This window comes from Phocoena sinus, chromosome 10 (assembly GCF_008692025.1).
Source record: "Phocoena sinus isolate mPhoSin1 chromosome 10, mPhoSin1.pri, whole genome shotgun sequence".
Classification (NCBI taxonomy): domain Eukaryota; kingdom Metazoa; phylum Chordata; class Mammalia; order Artiodactyla; family Phocoenidae; genus Phocoena; species Phocoena sinus.
This window is the reverse complement of record NC_045772.1, coordinates 90,992,114-91,006,178: the sequence shown is the minus strand read 5'-3', so window position 1 is coordinate 91,006,178 and position 14,065 is coordinate 90,992,114. Positions and strand designations below refer to the sequence as shown.

The window sequence follows — 14,065 nt, the reverse complement described above, 5'->3', positions numbered from 1 at the left end:
TTTTTTTTTAATTAATTGACTTCTATAGCCAAGGCTGCTCCAGATATCAGTTCATATCTATTCTCTTTTTTATCCATGATTTAGAAAACTTTACTGAATATTTGACAGTGGATGAAGAGGCACACGAATTTGTTGCAGAACTGAAGGAGCCTGGGAAATATAAGTTATCTGTTACAACCTTCAGTTCCTCAGGATCTTGTGAAATTCGAAACAGCGAGTCAGCAAAATCACTCAGTTTTTATATCAGTAAGTACCAAAAAGATTATTTTGCACTTACAGAGGAGCTAGAAAAATGGAACTGGTGAGATTAATGATGGTCAGGCATCGATTATGCATCAAATCTTAGAGACCCTGAGAATTCTTCAAGATCATGAGAGGCCCGGATCCATGAGAGTTTGACAGCAGGAAAATATATGTATGTTTCATAGTAGCAAACCTATCCAGGGATTTAACTTGAGGATATTTTAAAATTATTGTGATAATTGAACATTTATTAAACTGACCTTCCACACTAGTGATAACAAAGTCTCCAAGGACGTGGACACATAGTTTGGGAAAGAGGACTTTTGTTCGAGGCCATAATGAAAATTGATATTGTTTTTCCGTGTGAAAAGTCTCATTAGAGTATTGAGCTTATGGAGCTTGAAAGAAAGAGAGATTGAGGTGTAGTGAGACCTAGGTGGTCTCCAAAAGTTAGCACAAGACTAAGCTAGAGCAACATGAATACTCCAATAACAAGTCTTAGGGCATCTTCTACCAATTCCATCGGGGATAATAGCAGAGCAATAACTAGCCTCTAAAAGCTACACAAACAGTGTATGTCTGTAACGTTTTTTGCTAATGTGACTATGCTTACCAGAAGTTGAGAGGCCAAAAACCAGTTTCCTAGCTTATCAGGAGCTAAATGTGCCTCTGACCGGCAGAAAGAAGAACCAGAAGGGAATGGATAAAAACTGAGTTCCGAGAAGGAGGGTCACCATACTCTATCTCCTCCTTCAAAAGCAAATTACCACCTTTCATCAGATGATCCTCAAAAAGATGGACAGGGGAAGGAGGAGGGGGGCAGAGAGAAGAGATCAGTATTTTTGTTTGTTTGCTTTTTAAGGAATTTTGCCTTTTTTTAAAAAAATTTATTTATGGCTGTGTTGGGCCTTTGTTTCTGTGCGAGGGCTTTCTCTAGTTGCAGTGAGCGGGGGCCACTCTTCATCGCGGTGCGTGGGCTTCTCACTATCGCGGCCTCTTTTGTTGTGGAGCACAGGCTCCAGACGCACAGGCTCAGTAGCTGTGGCTCATGGGCCTAGTTGCTCCGCGGCATGTGGGATCCTCCCAGACCAGGGCTCGAACCCGCGTTCCCTGCACTAGCAGGCAGACTCTCAACCACTGCGCCACCAGGGAAGCCCGAGATCACTTTACTTAGCAGCTTAAAAATGTTGAAAATATCCCATATAACAATTTTACTTAAGAAACCAAAAATGTCACCACTGGTGAAATGTCTTTCAGTTATGGGCAATCTTTGACGTGACATCACTTGAGAATGAGAGCAAAGTTTAGTATCCAGTTCTTCCCATGAGATTTCCTTGTCTGCCAGCAGAGATCCACTGCAAGTTACGGGAAAACTCCCACAACTCTTCTGGCCATTAGCTCTTCCCTTCTCTGAATTTCTACTGTGTATCATAGTGTACAAGACAAAGTACAGAGCTTCTCTGAGTGTGGTATTTTTCTAGACGTATTTTATTTGTGTACATCCTGCTTCTCATACCAAATTACAAAACCCTCGGCTGGGGTTAAACTCTTTGCTTATTGGTTAATTCTGTTGCACATTCGACAAATATTTATTGAACCATTTTCCAGTGTCAAGCACTCTGCCCTGTTCCTAGAGTATCCAGTTGACCAGAGCTGCTGAGAATGTGTCAGAATTGCTCAAACATATGATTATTTCAAAAAGATGCAGATTACTGTTCATCTAGGAAAATGTAGGGCACTAGAAATTTTGCTATTTCTCTGCCAATAAAAATCTTTTTAGAGCTTCAGATATGATGTTCTGTGGTAATGAGTTATTCAGGTGTACTCTGTATATGCCTTTGATTTTAAAAGGCTACTGGGGGCTTCCCTGGTGGCGCAGTGGTTGAGAGTCTGCCTGCCGATGCAGGGGACACGGGTTCACGCCCCAGTCCAGGAAGATCCCACGTGCCGCGAAGCGGCTGGGCCCGTGAGCCATGGCCGCTGAGCCTGCGCGTCCGGAGCCCTGTGCTCCACAACGGGAGAGGCCACAGCGGGGAGAGGCCCGCTTACCGCAAAAAAATAAACAAATAAATAAAAGGATACTGAATTTGTGTAGTTTTGAAGGTTTTACTCAGAGATAAAAATTAAGGCAGAAATTTACATTAGTCTCCCAATAGCCTCATGAAGGGAATATTTCTCTTATCCCCATTTGTCACTTGAAAAAAAATACTGAGTCACAGAAAGTTTAGCAAATTGGTGTCAGAAGAAGAATTAGATTCTAGAAATATTTAATAGCAAAGTCCATCTCCATGGAGCCTGCAGTGACCTATTATCTTGGGTTGATTATCGGGTCAGTCCCAATGTAAAGACATTAAATGAGTGAATTCGTTTTGCCTCCCCCCACCTTCTCTCTCCATGCCCCCACTACCCCAGTAATCATCATAACAGTAAAAACACTTCACATTTAGATAGTTCTCTAACACATTATAATCTCATTTGATCCCATCCACGGTCCTGTGAAGTAACTAATCAGAGGGTATCATGATAAGTTATCACAAAGCCCCAACCCAGGAGACAGGAGTTCTAGGTTGGTTCCCAAACATTACTAGCTCTGTGACATTGGGAAGTTCATTCACATCTCTGGGCTCCAGCTTCCTCATCAGTAAAACAAAGCACTGAAAATCTAAAGTCCTTTTCAATCCTAACGTTCTATGATTTGTCCATTTGACAGATGCAATGACTGAGATTCAGAGTAGTTAAGTCATTTGCCCAAGCTTGCATTGCTAATAATGAGCAAAACTGAGTTTGGGGCCAACTTTCTTATCTCCAGACCCATGCTTTTCACTCTTTCATAGTGATCCAGGAAGTTTTATGCAGGGGTTAAGAGCATGGATTTTGGAACCAGACTTCCTATGCATGAATCCCAGCTCTACTTGTGCTATCTCTGCCTCGATTTCCTCATCTGAAAGTGAAATCAATCCTAGTACTTATCTCGTAGGTTAGTTAAGAAAATTAAGGGATTAAAATATGTAAACACATATAAACTTAAAACAGAGCCTGGCACGCAGCGAGTCCTACCACTCTTTGCCATCATCATTATTATTACTATTTTTATTGTTGTTTTTTCCCTTACCCAATTAACCATGAGCCTGGGACTGCCCTCCCCAACAGAGCTGCTTTCTCCTTCCCCTCTCCCGGGCTCAGGAATACAGCTTCCTATGAGGGAACTGAGAAATGTATACTAAGCAAATAAAAGAAGTTGCACATTTGCATTTTAACAGTGCCTTTCAGGAGATAATAATCACCTTAACATTTCTTGGGTCCTCACGATGTGTCAGGCACTGTGCTAATAACCACTTTGGAAATTTAAGAGAACAAAGCGAATGGCGGGCACTTCCAGGGAGATATTTTATAATGAGGAGCCCACCGTGTCCTCAAATTATCAGCCAGGTTTCCGCCAGCTTCTATAATTGAGCCCGTCTGTTGCCTGTTTCTTCTCTAAGGTAGTCACACCCTGCCTCTTTGATCCTGCTGTCACCAAATTAAAAATTTTCACACGATTGTAGTAGAGACTAATTTGAATCTCAACATAATTATTTCTAGAGACTGAAGATCCTAACAGCAAAGGAATTATAAATACTCATGAAATGCCACACTGCCACACATACTGTTTGTTAAAAGAGAAGTAAATTCTCTCTGGTGAGGAATTTACCGGAATAATCTCAGAGGCACGTAACAACTGAAGTGGAGCTTCTGTCTCTCAGTAGAACTGGTTTGGTGGCTGTTGCCAGGATGTTGCTTAGGTCAATGGGGAGGTCACCCAGGGGAGACTGTAGCTAAGCAGAGAATGTAAAGACCTGCCAGCCTGGCTGCCAGTCTTACTTGGAGTATCTCTGTAAGGGCAAAAGGCAAACCACATGATTTTTAAAACTAGAATCTTGTACCTCAACCAGCTCAGCGTCTGATTTGATATCCAGGTCCTTCAGGAGAGTGGATCGAAGAACTCACTGAGAAGCCGCAGCATGTGAGTGTCCACGTTCTAAGCTCAACCACTGCCTTGATGTCCTGGACGTCTTCCCAAGAAAACTACAACAGCACCATCGTGTCTGTGGTGTCACTCACCTGCCAGAAACAAAAGGAGAGCCAGAGGCTAGAAAAGCAGTACTGTAGTCAGGTAAAGGAATTGGAAGGGCAGACTGGCTCACTCACCTCCTGCAGCCCAGCCTCGCGGGGGATGCAAGGGGGCCGCCAATGGCCAGAAGCTGTGCTGAGGTCTCCCAGGTGCGTCCCTGGCAGTGTTACCAAGAGTGGGGGAGGAGCTAGGAAATCAATGCACGAGTCTCTTCAATCACAGTCGCCTTCCTTTGCCCGCTTAGAACTACCATCTTCCTTTTACTTAGTTCCTCGTCCAAGAGAATATACTGCACATCTACGATGTGCCAGGTACTGGGATAGATGGTGGGGATCTAGACAATTCTTACACATCTTGCTTTGGCTGAGTTTATAATCTAGTGAGAACAATGGTAAGTGAACATATAATTACTGCAGAGTATAAAATAAGGCCTAGGTTAAAAGTAAATGATCGAGGGCTTCCCTGGTGGCGCAGTGGTTGAGAGTCCGCCTGCCGATGCAGGGGACGCGGGTTCGTGCCCCGGTCTGGGAGGATCCCACGTGCCGCGGAGCGGCTGGGCCCGTGAGCCATGGCCGCTGGGCCTGCGCGTCCGGAGCCTGTCCTCCGCAGCGGGAGAGGCCACAGCAGTGAGAGGCCCGCGTAACGCATAAAAAAAAAAAAAAAAAAAGTAAATGATCGAGAGGCCATATGAGCTCACAGAAAGAAGGGCATGAATAAATATGGATTGGGGCAAGAGGATTTGGAAGCTGCTCAGAACTTCCCGCAGGGGAGGAGATAACGAAGCAGAAGGTTTGGGGGAGGTTTTGTTTGCTTGTTTTATTTTTTTCTCATTGTTTCTTGTTATTTTAACTGTAAAATAAGGCATGCTCACTGAAAAGATAATTCAAAAATTTAAAGTACATAAAGTGAAACACTACCCCCTCACTAATCATAACTGAAGAGTTTTGAAGGGTAAATAGGCGTTAGCTGAGCACAAGGGGGGGGGGGTGGGTGGGAGGGGCAAGTGGAAACACAGGGGAATCAGTAGTTCTGGGCGTGGCTATGGAATGAACACCACGCCCAATCATCAATCCTGAATGAAACCACCAGCCTGAGCCCCAGAGCGGACTTTGCTCTCAGATGCCCTAAATACCCACAGGAATCCTGGAGCCCGGTCCTGTTTTCCTAAAACCTGGATTTATTTTCTTCATAAGATCAAAGGTACTGATTCTTGGTGTCTTACAAACAGTATTTTCTTGCCTAAATGAAAAAAATTAAATTTTCAATTTGTGTGGAGTACACTGGAAATATCATACGCAGTCAAAAAAGATGTTTGCTGTGTGAAAGCTATTTAGAGTGTTTCCATTTATCCCATGAAAATTAGGCATTTAGCGTAATTCAAAGGGTGAAAAAATTTTAATTAATAAGATGAATTCAGGAATCACGGCCTTTGGAGCTCTTGAAAGCCTTAGAGGGCTGAGATAAGCCCAACTTGAAGATGAGGCTATCTCTGGGCTTGAATTAATGAGTAAATATGCTAAACAGTTCAGCTAGTAATCACAGCTCACTGAGAAGCTTATTAGCTTCCTTCCCTGAGGGTATGCAGCATGGCTGACTCTGCATTAATAGAAAATGTGTCCTGCCTGCAGGACATGACCTAGAACTTGACTGCTCTCAGGTGTGGTTTTTCTTGTCCCACCTAATGTGTAAGTTACGTATGTTAACATAGAAGCCAAAGGCTAAAAGTATAAATAGATATTGTAAATTATAAATGAACCAGAAAAAAAGCTAGCCTAAAGTACACTTTTTTTTTTTCCGCGGCACGCGGGCCTCTCACTGTTGTGGCCTCTACCGTCGCGGAGAACAGGCTCCGGACGCGCAGGCTCAGTGGCCTTGGCTCACGGGCCCAGCAGCTCTGCGGCATGTGGGACTTTCCTTTGGACCGGGGCGCGAACCCGTGTCCCGTGCATCGGCAGGTGGACTCTCAACCACTGCGCCACCAGGGAAGCCCTTAAGTGCACTTTGACAATGGCTTCTTGAAATGTAGACATGAAGCTGTTAAGGATTATAGGCAAGGAGGCCAGTATTTGAAGTGGAGGGTGGGAACTAGACCACTGTGCTAGGTGTTACCTCAATTACTGCAAGAAGAGTGTGGTATTATTACATCATCATCATTACACACACAAACACACATTTTCAAAGAAGGAAACATCAGTGCAAAAATCTCAAAAACTGGCCTAGAGGGGCTTCCCTGGTGGCACAGTGGTTGAGAGTCTGCCTGCCGATGCAGGGCACATGGGTTCGTGCCCCGATCCGGGAGGATCCCACATGCTGCGGAGCGGCTGGGCCCGTGGGCCATGGCCGCTGGGCCTGCGCGTCCGGAGCCTGTGCTCCGCGACGGGAGAGGCCACAGCAGTGAGAGGCCCGCTTACCGCAAAAAAAAAAAAAAATTGGCCTAGACCCATGTACCCATTAATCAAAGGAATCCAGAAGACATTCTCGCCGGGACTGGTCTGACTTAGGTTATTTCTTGAAGCAAGCATTATCCAGAAAGAAAAAAATAATAACATTTCTTTAGTTCTATAGTCAGTGGTACGGTGCTATGTTAAACAGAAAATTCAAAACGCAGCTCAAAAAGAAGAGTGATTCCAAAGCCAAACACAGATGAATAATTAATCACAATGTTTCACTCCCTTATACTTTCATTCTCCTTACTTTTCCTCTACCATCATCTCATCACCTGTACCACAAGATCATTGCTGTACCGATTACCTAGATCGTTCATGAGATTCGCCACTATTGCCCCTGCTCCTTCCCACAGCTTGATTGATTTCTGTGTTCTATAGCGGGTCCTGTGTGAGATGCTAGAAATAAGAACAAATTTGATTTGAACCTTGACTTCATGAAGCTTAGAGTCTGGCCTTCCATGTAGGTACATTGGTACCCCTTAATTTGAATTTGTCCTCATTATATATATGTTCTTCCTGTCTGGTTTCTGTTTTGTGTGTGAGTTTATAAGCAAATGTTCGTGGAGAAGGGAGTTTTGTGATGTAACCCTTCTAACAACCATTGTAGTGCTATTCATTAATAAACCTATGTTGATATGTTAAACATAAAGCCAGTGCTCAATGTTTTATATGAAGGACCCAGTCAATTATTTGAAGTAAGTGTGCTTCTGGCATTTTCTCCAAAATCTCACACACAGTCGTGAATTTCAGAATTAAGAAGCATCATGTAATATATGGATGTACGTTTATTTTTATATGTGATCTGCTTGGTCCATAAAAGTTTGGTGACAATTTATAGGAATGTATAATAACTAAGTGACTAAATCAGAAAGAAAGACCAATAAATCTATTAGCTTTACGAAAGAGGAAATGATAGAGCTAAGAGGCCGATTATTTAAAAGACCTGCCCAAAGTCACACAACTGATTAGTATCAGAGCTGAGACCCCAGCTCAAGTGATCTGACTTCCAGGCGAGTGTTGTTTCTGGCGGATTGCAGGTGATATACTAGGGGAAGGTCACCCTCACCGCTCATCTTGATAGAGTCAAGAGTACTGACTAAAAACATAGACTCTAGAATTAAACAGACTTGGGTTTCAGACCTGATTTTAACAGCTTCCAGCTCTGAGTCCCTTTCTTTATAAATCTTAGCGTCTTAATCTGTAATGTAAGGAGAAGCATATCCTCCCTCATAGAGTTGTAGCAAAGATAAAAGGACTTGATGCTTAATGCAATGTCTGGAACATAGTAATGCGCACCAGATCGTTAACTTTTATTATTATGCAAACCTAACTGAATACTTTTTGTATCAAGGCAAGAAGATATAGAGGTTCTCTGTAGAAAGCAGAGTAACTGTAATAAATGTACAGAAAGGGCTAATGGAAAGAGGATCACCTAATATAGAAATAAGACCATTTCAGACTGAAAGGAACTCTCACCATCATCTAGTTTAACCTCGTTATTTAACAGTCTATCAAGTATTTCCTATGTTCTGTGGTACATCTTTCCTTCTATTTCTTCAGCTGAGGAGGGATAGGACTGGTGCCTAGCTGGAGGTATATTAGGCTGAACCGAATTCTCTGGAATGGAGACTAAGCCAGTCAGAAATGAGAGAGAGAAAATATTGGATTGCAAAGATGGGGTGAAAATTAGGGGAGGAGTGTGGAGTAATCTTCTAGAGAATAAAGCACATGTTATTTAGTCAGTAGCATACAGGAGCATTTCCCCTTCCCACCTCCAGTCCACCTCTAAATAAGTCCAGGATAAATAAAAAGGTATGAGGAATAGAAGTGATATAGGTAGCTCAGCAAATATTCAAAACTTAGGGGGAAATTAGTTCATAATTTGTCACCAAGGTCATGTGCAATATCATTTGCCTTCTCATGTTTTTAGTAGTGTAATATATATACACATTGTTCGTTCTTATTTTTTTAAAGGCAGTGTAATTTTCCTAAGATGAACTTATTATGAGAGTATATTTAAGTGGTTATGATTCCAGGAAGTCATTTGAATAATTAAAATCAACAACTGCCTAAAATATTATCAAACCAAAGAAACTTTAACCTCACCCTGAAACAATCTACACTCTGTGTTATTCTAAATATTCTAAATGAGTGATTAATGAGCAAGGTTCGATTTGCAGGTATGTTCACATGTCTACAATGTTTGTGAAGTTTAAAAGAAAAGTTTGGAGTAATGTCGATAATATAATACCTATATGGTTCAATATCATATTATTTGTGTATATATGTATCAAGGAGGGCCTAGAAGATTGCCTGCCAAAAAGTGGGAAATGGTGAGAGGAGGACAGAAAGACTTCCAATTGACTTCATTTGCTCTTCTATGGTGTGAGCAATTTTTACAATGATGATTATTAGTTTTATTACTTAAAAATACATTCTAAAGAGATAAAACAGTACTGCTGGCTCTGCAAAACATGTGTTCTTATGCGTAGTTTGTCTCTTCAGGAAGCGCTCTATTAGATGAGATGTCAAACTCTGTTTAGATGGCTTCCAGGAGAATCAAAATTCTAAAACATGGGCAAGAAATACTGACATGAGTGTAAATAGGAAAGAAAAGGTGGAAATGCTCATTTATTAACTCAGTTTAATCTTATTTTGATCAAGTTATTGGAAAAGAAACTTTGGTGTGCTGTTTCCTTACTTACATGTAGAACAAGTTGTACCAGTTCAAATTATACAATTTCTACTGTGTAGAATCATTGTTTAGTATTGAAAAAGTTTAACATTTATATCATATAACCATAACTATGTTTATTCTTAAACTCATGATGAGACACAAAAAACTTACAGCATAGGTAAGTTGTCAACAATATTCTTCTTCATTGATTCATGCTCCTTTCTGTAGCAATTTTACAATTTTAGGTACTCTAGATGCCAAAAAGTTAATGAGTAGTAAGAGTTAACTTTATTGATACTCTAGTTTAAGGATCCTAACACTCTACTAGGTATGTTACCTATAGTTTATCAATGAGGAAGTCAAGGTAAGAATTATAAAGAGATTAAAAATTACAAATAAATTCCCATGCTTACAAGGTGTGGAGTCAGGATTTGATCTCAGGCAGTCTAATAGAGAGCCTGTGTTTGTTCCACTAAGCAAAACTGTCTAAAATATCAGAGGCACTAACGGGCAAAGCAGCACATTTCTTAACCTATTAGTTAAACATCAATTCTTATGCATGCCAACATTCAATATTAATAAATACATTTTGCTCATCTGTCTGTTCACACTACTTTTCTCTATATGGTATTTTTTCCATAGCTAGAAGATTTTTTTAAAAGGAACAGTAGAAGAGCTCATCTAAATGAGAGATGTTCTCTACAACATTATTTTATTGGGTCACAGTAGACTTGCAAAGTGCTAACTGCTATTACCTTTTTTTATTGAAGTATAATAAATTCACAATATTATATTACTTTCAGCTATATAGCATAGTGATTCAATATTTTTTAACATTTTTATTGGGGTATAATTGCCTTACAATGATGTGTTAGTTTCTGCTTTATAACAAAGTGAATCAGCTATACATATATATATATATGCCCGTATCTCCTCCCTCTTGTGTCTCCCTCCCACCCTCCCTATCCCACCCCTCTAGGTGGTCACAAAGCACGAAGCTGATCTCCCTGTGCTATGCAGCTGCTTCCCACTAGCTATCTGTTTTATATTCAGTAGTATATATAAGTCCATGCCACTCTCTCACTTTTCCCAGTTTACACTTCCCACTCCCCATGTCCTCAAGTCCATTCTCTAAGTCTGTGTCTTTATTCCTGTCCTGCCCCTAGGTTCTTCAGAACAATTTTGTTTTAAGATTCCATATATATGTGTTAGCATAGGGTATTTGTTTTTCTCTTTCTGACTTACTTCACTCTGTATGACAGACTCTAGGTCCACCCACCTCACTACAAATAACTCGATTTCGTTTCTTTTTATGGCTGAGTAATATTCCATTGTATATATGTGCCACATCTTCTTTATCCATTCATCTATTGATGGACACTTAGATTGCTCCCATGTCCTGGCTATTTTAAATAGAGCTGCAATGAACATTGTGATACATGACTCTTTTTGAATTATGGTTTTCTCAGGATATATGCCCAGTAGTGGGATTGCGGGGTCATATGGTAGTTCTATTTTTAGTTTTTTGAGGAACCTCCATACTGTTCCCCATAGAGGCTGTACCAATTTACATTCCCACCAACAGTGCAAGAGGGTTCCCTTTTCTCCATGCCCTCTCCAGCATTTATTGTTTGTAGATTTTTTGATGATGGTCATTATGACCAGTGTGAGGTGATACCTCATTGTAGTTTTGATATGCATTTCTCTAATGATTAGTGATGTTGAGCATCCGTTCATGTGTTTGGCAATCTGTATGTCTTCTTTGGAGAAATGTCTATTTAGATCTCCTGCCCATTTTTTGATTGGGTTGTTTGTTTTTGTGATATTGAGCTGCATGAGCTGCTTGTAAATTTTGGAGATTAATCCTTTGTCAGTTGCTTTGTTTGCAAATATTTTCTCCCAATCTGAGGGTTGTCTTTTCGTCTTTTTTATGGTTTCCTTTGCTGTGGAAAAGCTTTTAAGTTTCATTAGATCCCATTTGTTTATTTCCATTTGTCTAGGAGGTGGGTCAAAAAGGATCATGCTGTGATTTATGTCATAGAGTGTTCTGCCTATGTTTTCCTCTAAAAGTTTTACAGTGTCTGGCCTTACATTTAGGCCTTTAATCCATTTGGAGTTTATTTTTGTGTATGGTGTTAGGGAGTGTTTAATTTCCTTCTTTTATTCCAGTTTTCCCAGTACCACTTATTGAAGAGGCCGTCTTTTCTCCATTTTATACTCTTGCCTCCTTTATCAAAGACAAGGTGACCATATGTGTGTGGGTTTATCTCTGGGCTTTCTATCCTGTTCCATTGATCTATATTTCTGTTTTTGTGCCAGTACCATACTGGCATGATTATTGTAGCTTTGTAGTATAGTCTGAAGTCAGGGAGCCTAATTCCTCCAGCTCCATTTTTCTTTCTCAAGATTGTTTTGGCTATTCGGGGTCTTTTGTGTTTCCATACAAATTGTGCAATTTTTTGTTCCAGTTCTGTGAAAAATGCCATTGGTCGTTTGATAGGGATTGCATTGAATCTGTAGATTGCTTTAGGTAGTACAGTTATTTTCACAATGTTGATTCTTCCAATCCAAGAACATAGTATATCTCTCCATTTGTTTGTATCATCTTTAATTTCTTTCATCAGTGTCTTATAGTTTTCTGCATACAGGTCTTTTGTCTCCTTAGGTAGGTTTATTCCTAAGTATTTTATTCTTTTGGTTGCAATGGTAAATGGGAATGCTTCCTTAATTTCTCTGTCAGATTTTTCATCATTAGTGTATAGGAATGCAAGAGATTTCTGTGCATTAATTTTGTATCCTGCTACTCTGCCAAATTCATTGATTAGATCTAGTAGTTTTCTGGTAGCATCTTTAGGATTCTCTATGTATAGTATAATGTCATCTGCAAACAGTGACAGTTTTATTTCTACTTTTCCAATTTGGATTCCTTTATTTCTTTTTCTTCTTTGATTGCTGTGGCTAAAACTTCCAAAACTATGTTGAATAATAGTGGTGAGAGTGGGCAACCTTGTCTTGTTCCTGATCTTAGTGGAAATGGTTTCAGTTTTTCACCACTGAGGACGATGTTGGCTATGGGTTTGTCATATATGGTCTTTATTATGTTGAGGTAGGTTCCACCTATGCCTACTTTCTGGAGAGTTTTTGTCATAAATGGGTGTTGAAATTTGACAAAAGCTTCTTCTACATCTATTGAGATTATCATATGGTTTTATCCTTCAATTTGTTAATATGGTGTATCACATTGATTGATTTGCATATAATGAAGAATCCTTGCATTCCTGGGATAAACTCCACTTGAACATGGTGTATGATCTGTTTAATGGGCTGTTGGATTCTGTTTACTAGTATTTTGTTCAGGACTTTTGCATCTATGTTCATCAGAGATATTGTCCTGTAGTTTTCTTTTTTTGTGACATCTTTGTCTGGTTTTGGTATCAGGGTGATGGTGGCCTCGTAGCATGAGTTTGGGAGTGTTTCTCCCTCTGCTATATTTTGGAAGAGTTTGAGAAGGAGAGGTGTTAGCTCTTCTCTAAATGTTTGATAGAATCCCCTGTGAAGCCATCTGGTCCTGGGATTTTGTTTGTTGGAAGATTTTTAATCACAGTTTCAATTTCATTGCTTGTGATTTGTCTGTTTATATTTTCTATTTCTTCCTGGTTCAGTCTCGGAAGGTTGTGCTTTTCTAAGAATTTGTCCATTTCTTCCAGGTTGTCCATTTTATTGGCATATAGTAGCTTGTAGTAATCTCTCATGATCCTTTGTATTTCTGCAGTGTCAGTTGTTACTTCTCCTTTTTCATTTCTAATTCTGTTCATTTGAGTCTTCTTCCTTTTTTCTGGATGAGTCTGGCTAATGGTTTATCAATTTTGCTTATCCTCTCAAAGAACCAGCTTTTAGTTTTATTGATCTTTGCTACTGTTTCTTTCATTTCCTTTACATTTATTTCTGATCTGATCTTTATGATTTCTTTCCTTCTGCTAACTTTGGAGGTTTTTTTTGTTGTTCTTCTTTCTCTAATTGCTTTATGTCTAAGTTTAGGTTGTTTATTTGAGTTGTTTCTTGAGGTATGATTGTACTGCTATATACTTCCCTCTTAGAACTGCTTTTGCTGCTTCCCATAGGTTTTGGGTCATTGTCATCTGTTTCTAGGTATTTTTTTATTTCTTCAGTGATCTGTTGGTTAGTTAGTAGTGTATTGTTTAGCCTCCATGTTTGTATTTTTTACAGTTTGTTTCCTGTAACACAACCATAGTGTTGTGGTCAGAAAAGATACTTGATACGATTTCAATTTTCTTAAATTTACCAAGGCTTGATTTGTGACCCAAGATATGGCCTATCTTGGAGAATGTTCCATGAGCACTTGACAAGAAAGTGTATTCTGTTGTTTTTGGATGGAATGTCCTATAAATATCAATTAAGTCCACCTTGTTTAATGTGTCATTTACAGGTTGTGTTTCCTTATTTACTTTCATTTTGGATGATCTGTCCATTGGTGAAAGTGGGGTGTTAAAATCCCCTACTATGATTGTCTTACTGTCGATTGCCAATATTATGGCTGTTAACATTTGCCTTATGTATTGGGGTGTT

The 14,065-nt window shown here is 39.9% G+C and overlaps 1 protein-coding gene across 3 annotated transcripts in view; it reads left to right on the top strand.

The window, feature by feature from the left end:
* Nucleotides 1–14,065, top strand: part of PTPRO (protein tyrosine phosphatase receptor type O) — a 233,106-nt gene that overhangs the window by 142,312 nt on the left and 76,729 nt on the right. For all 3 annotated transcript variants that reach the window (XM_032646712.1, XM_032646711.1, XM_032646713.1), the window contains exons 6-7: nucleotides 85–246; nucleotides 4,200–4,396. In XM_032646712.1, coding sequence (XP_032502603.1) covers nucleotides 85–246; nucleotides 4,200–4,396 — 359 coding nt within the window. The remainder of the gene's footprint in view (nucleotides 1–84; nucleotides 247–4,199; nucleotides 4,397–14,065) is intronic.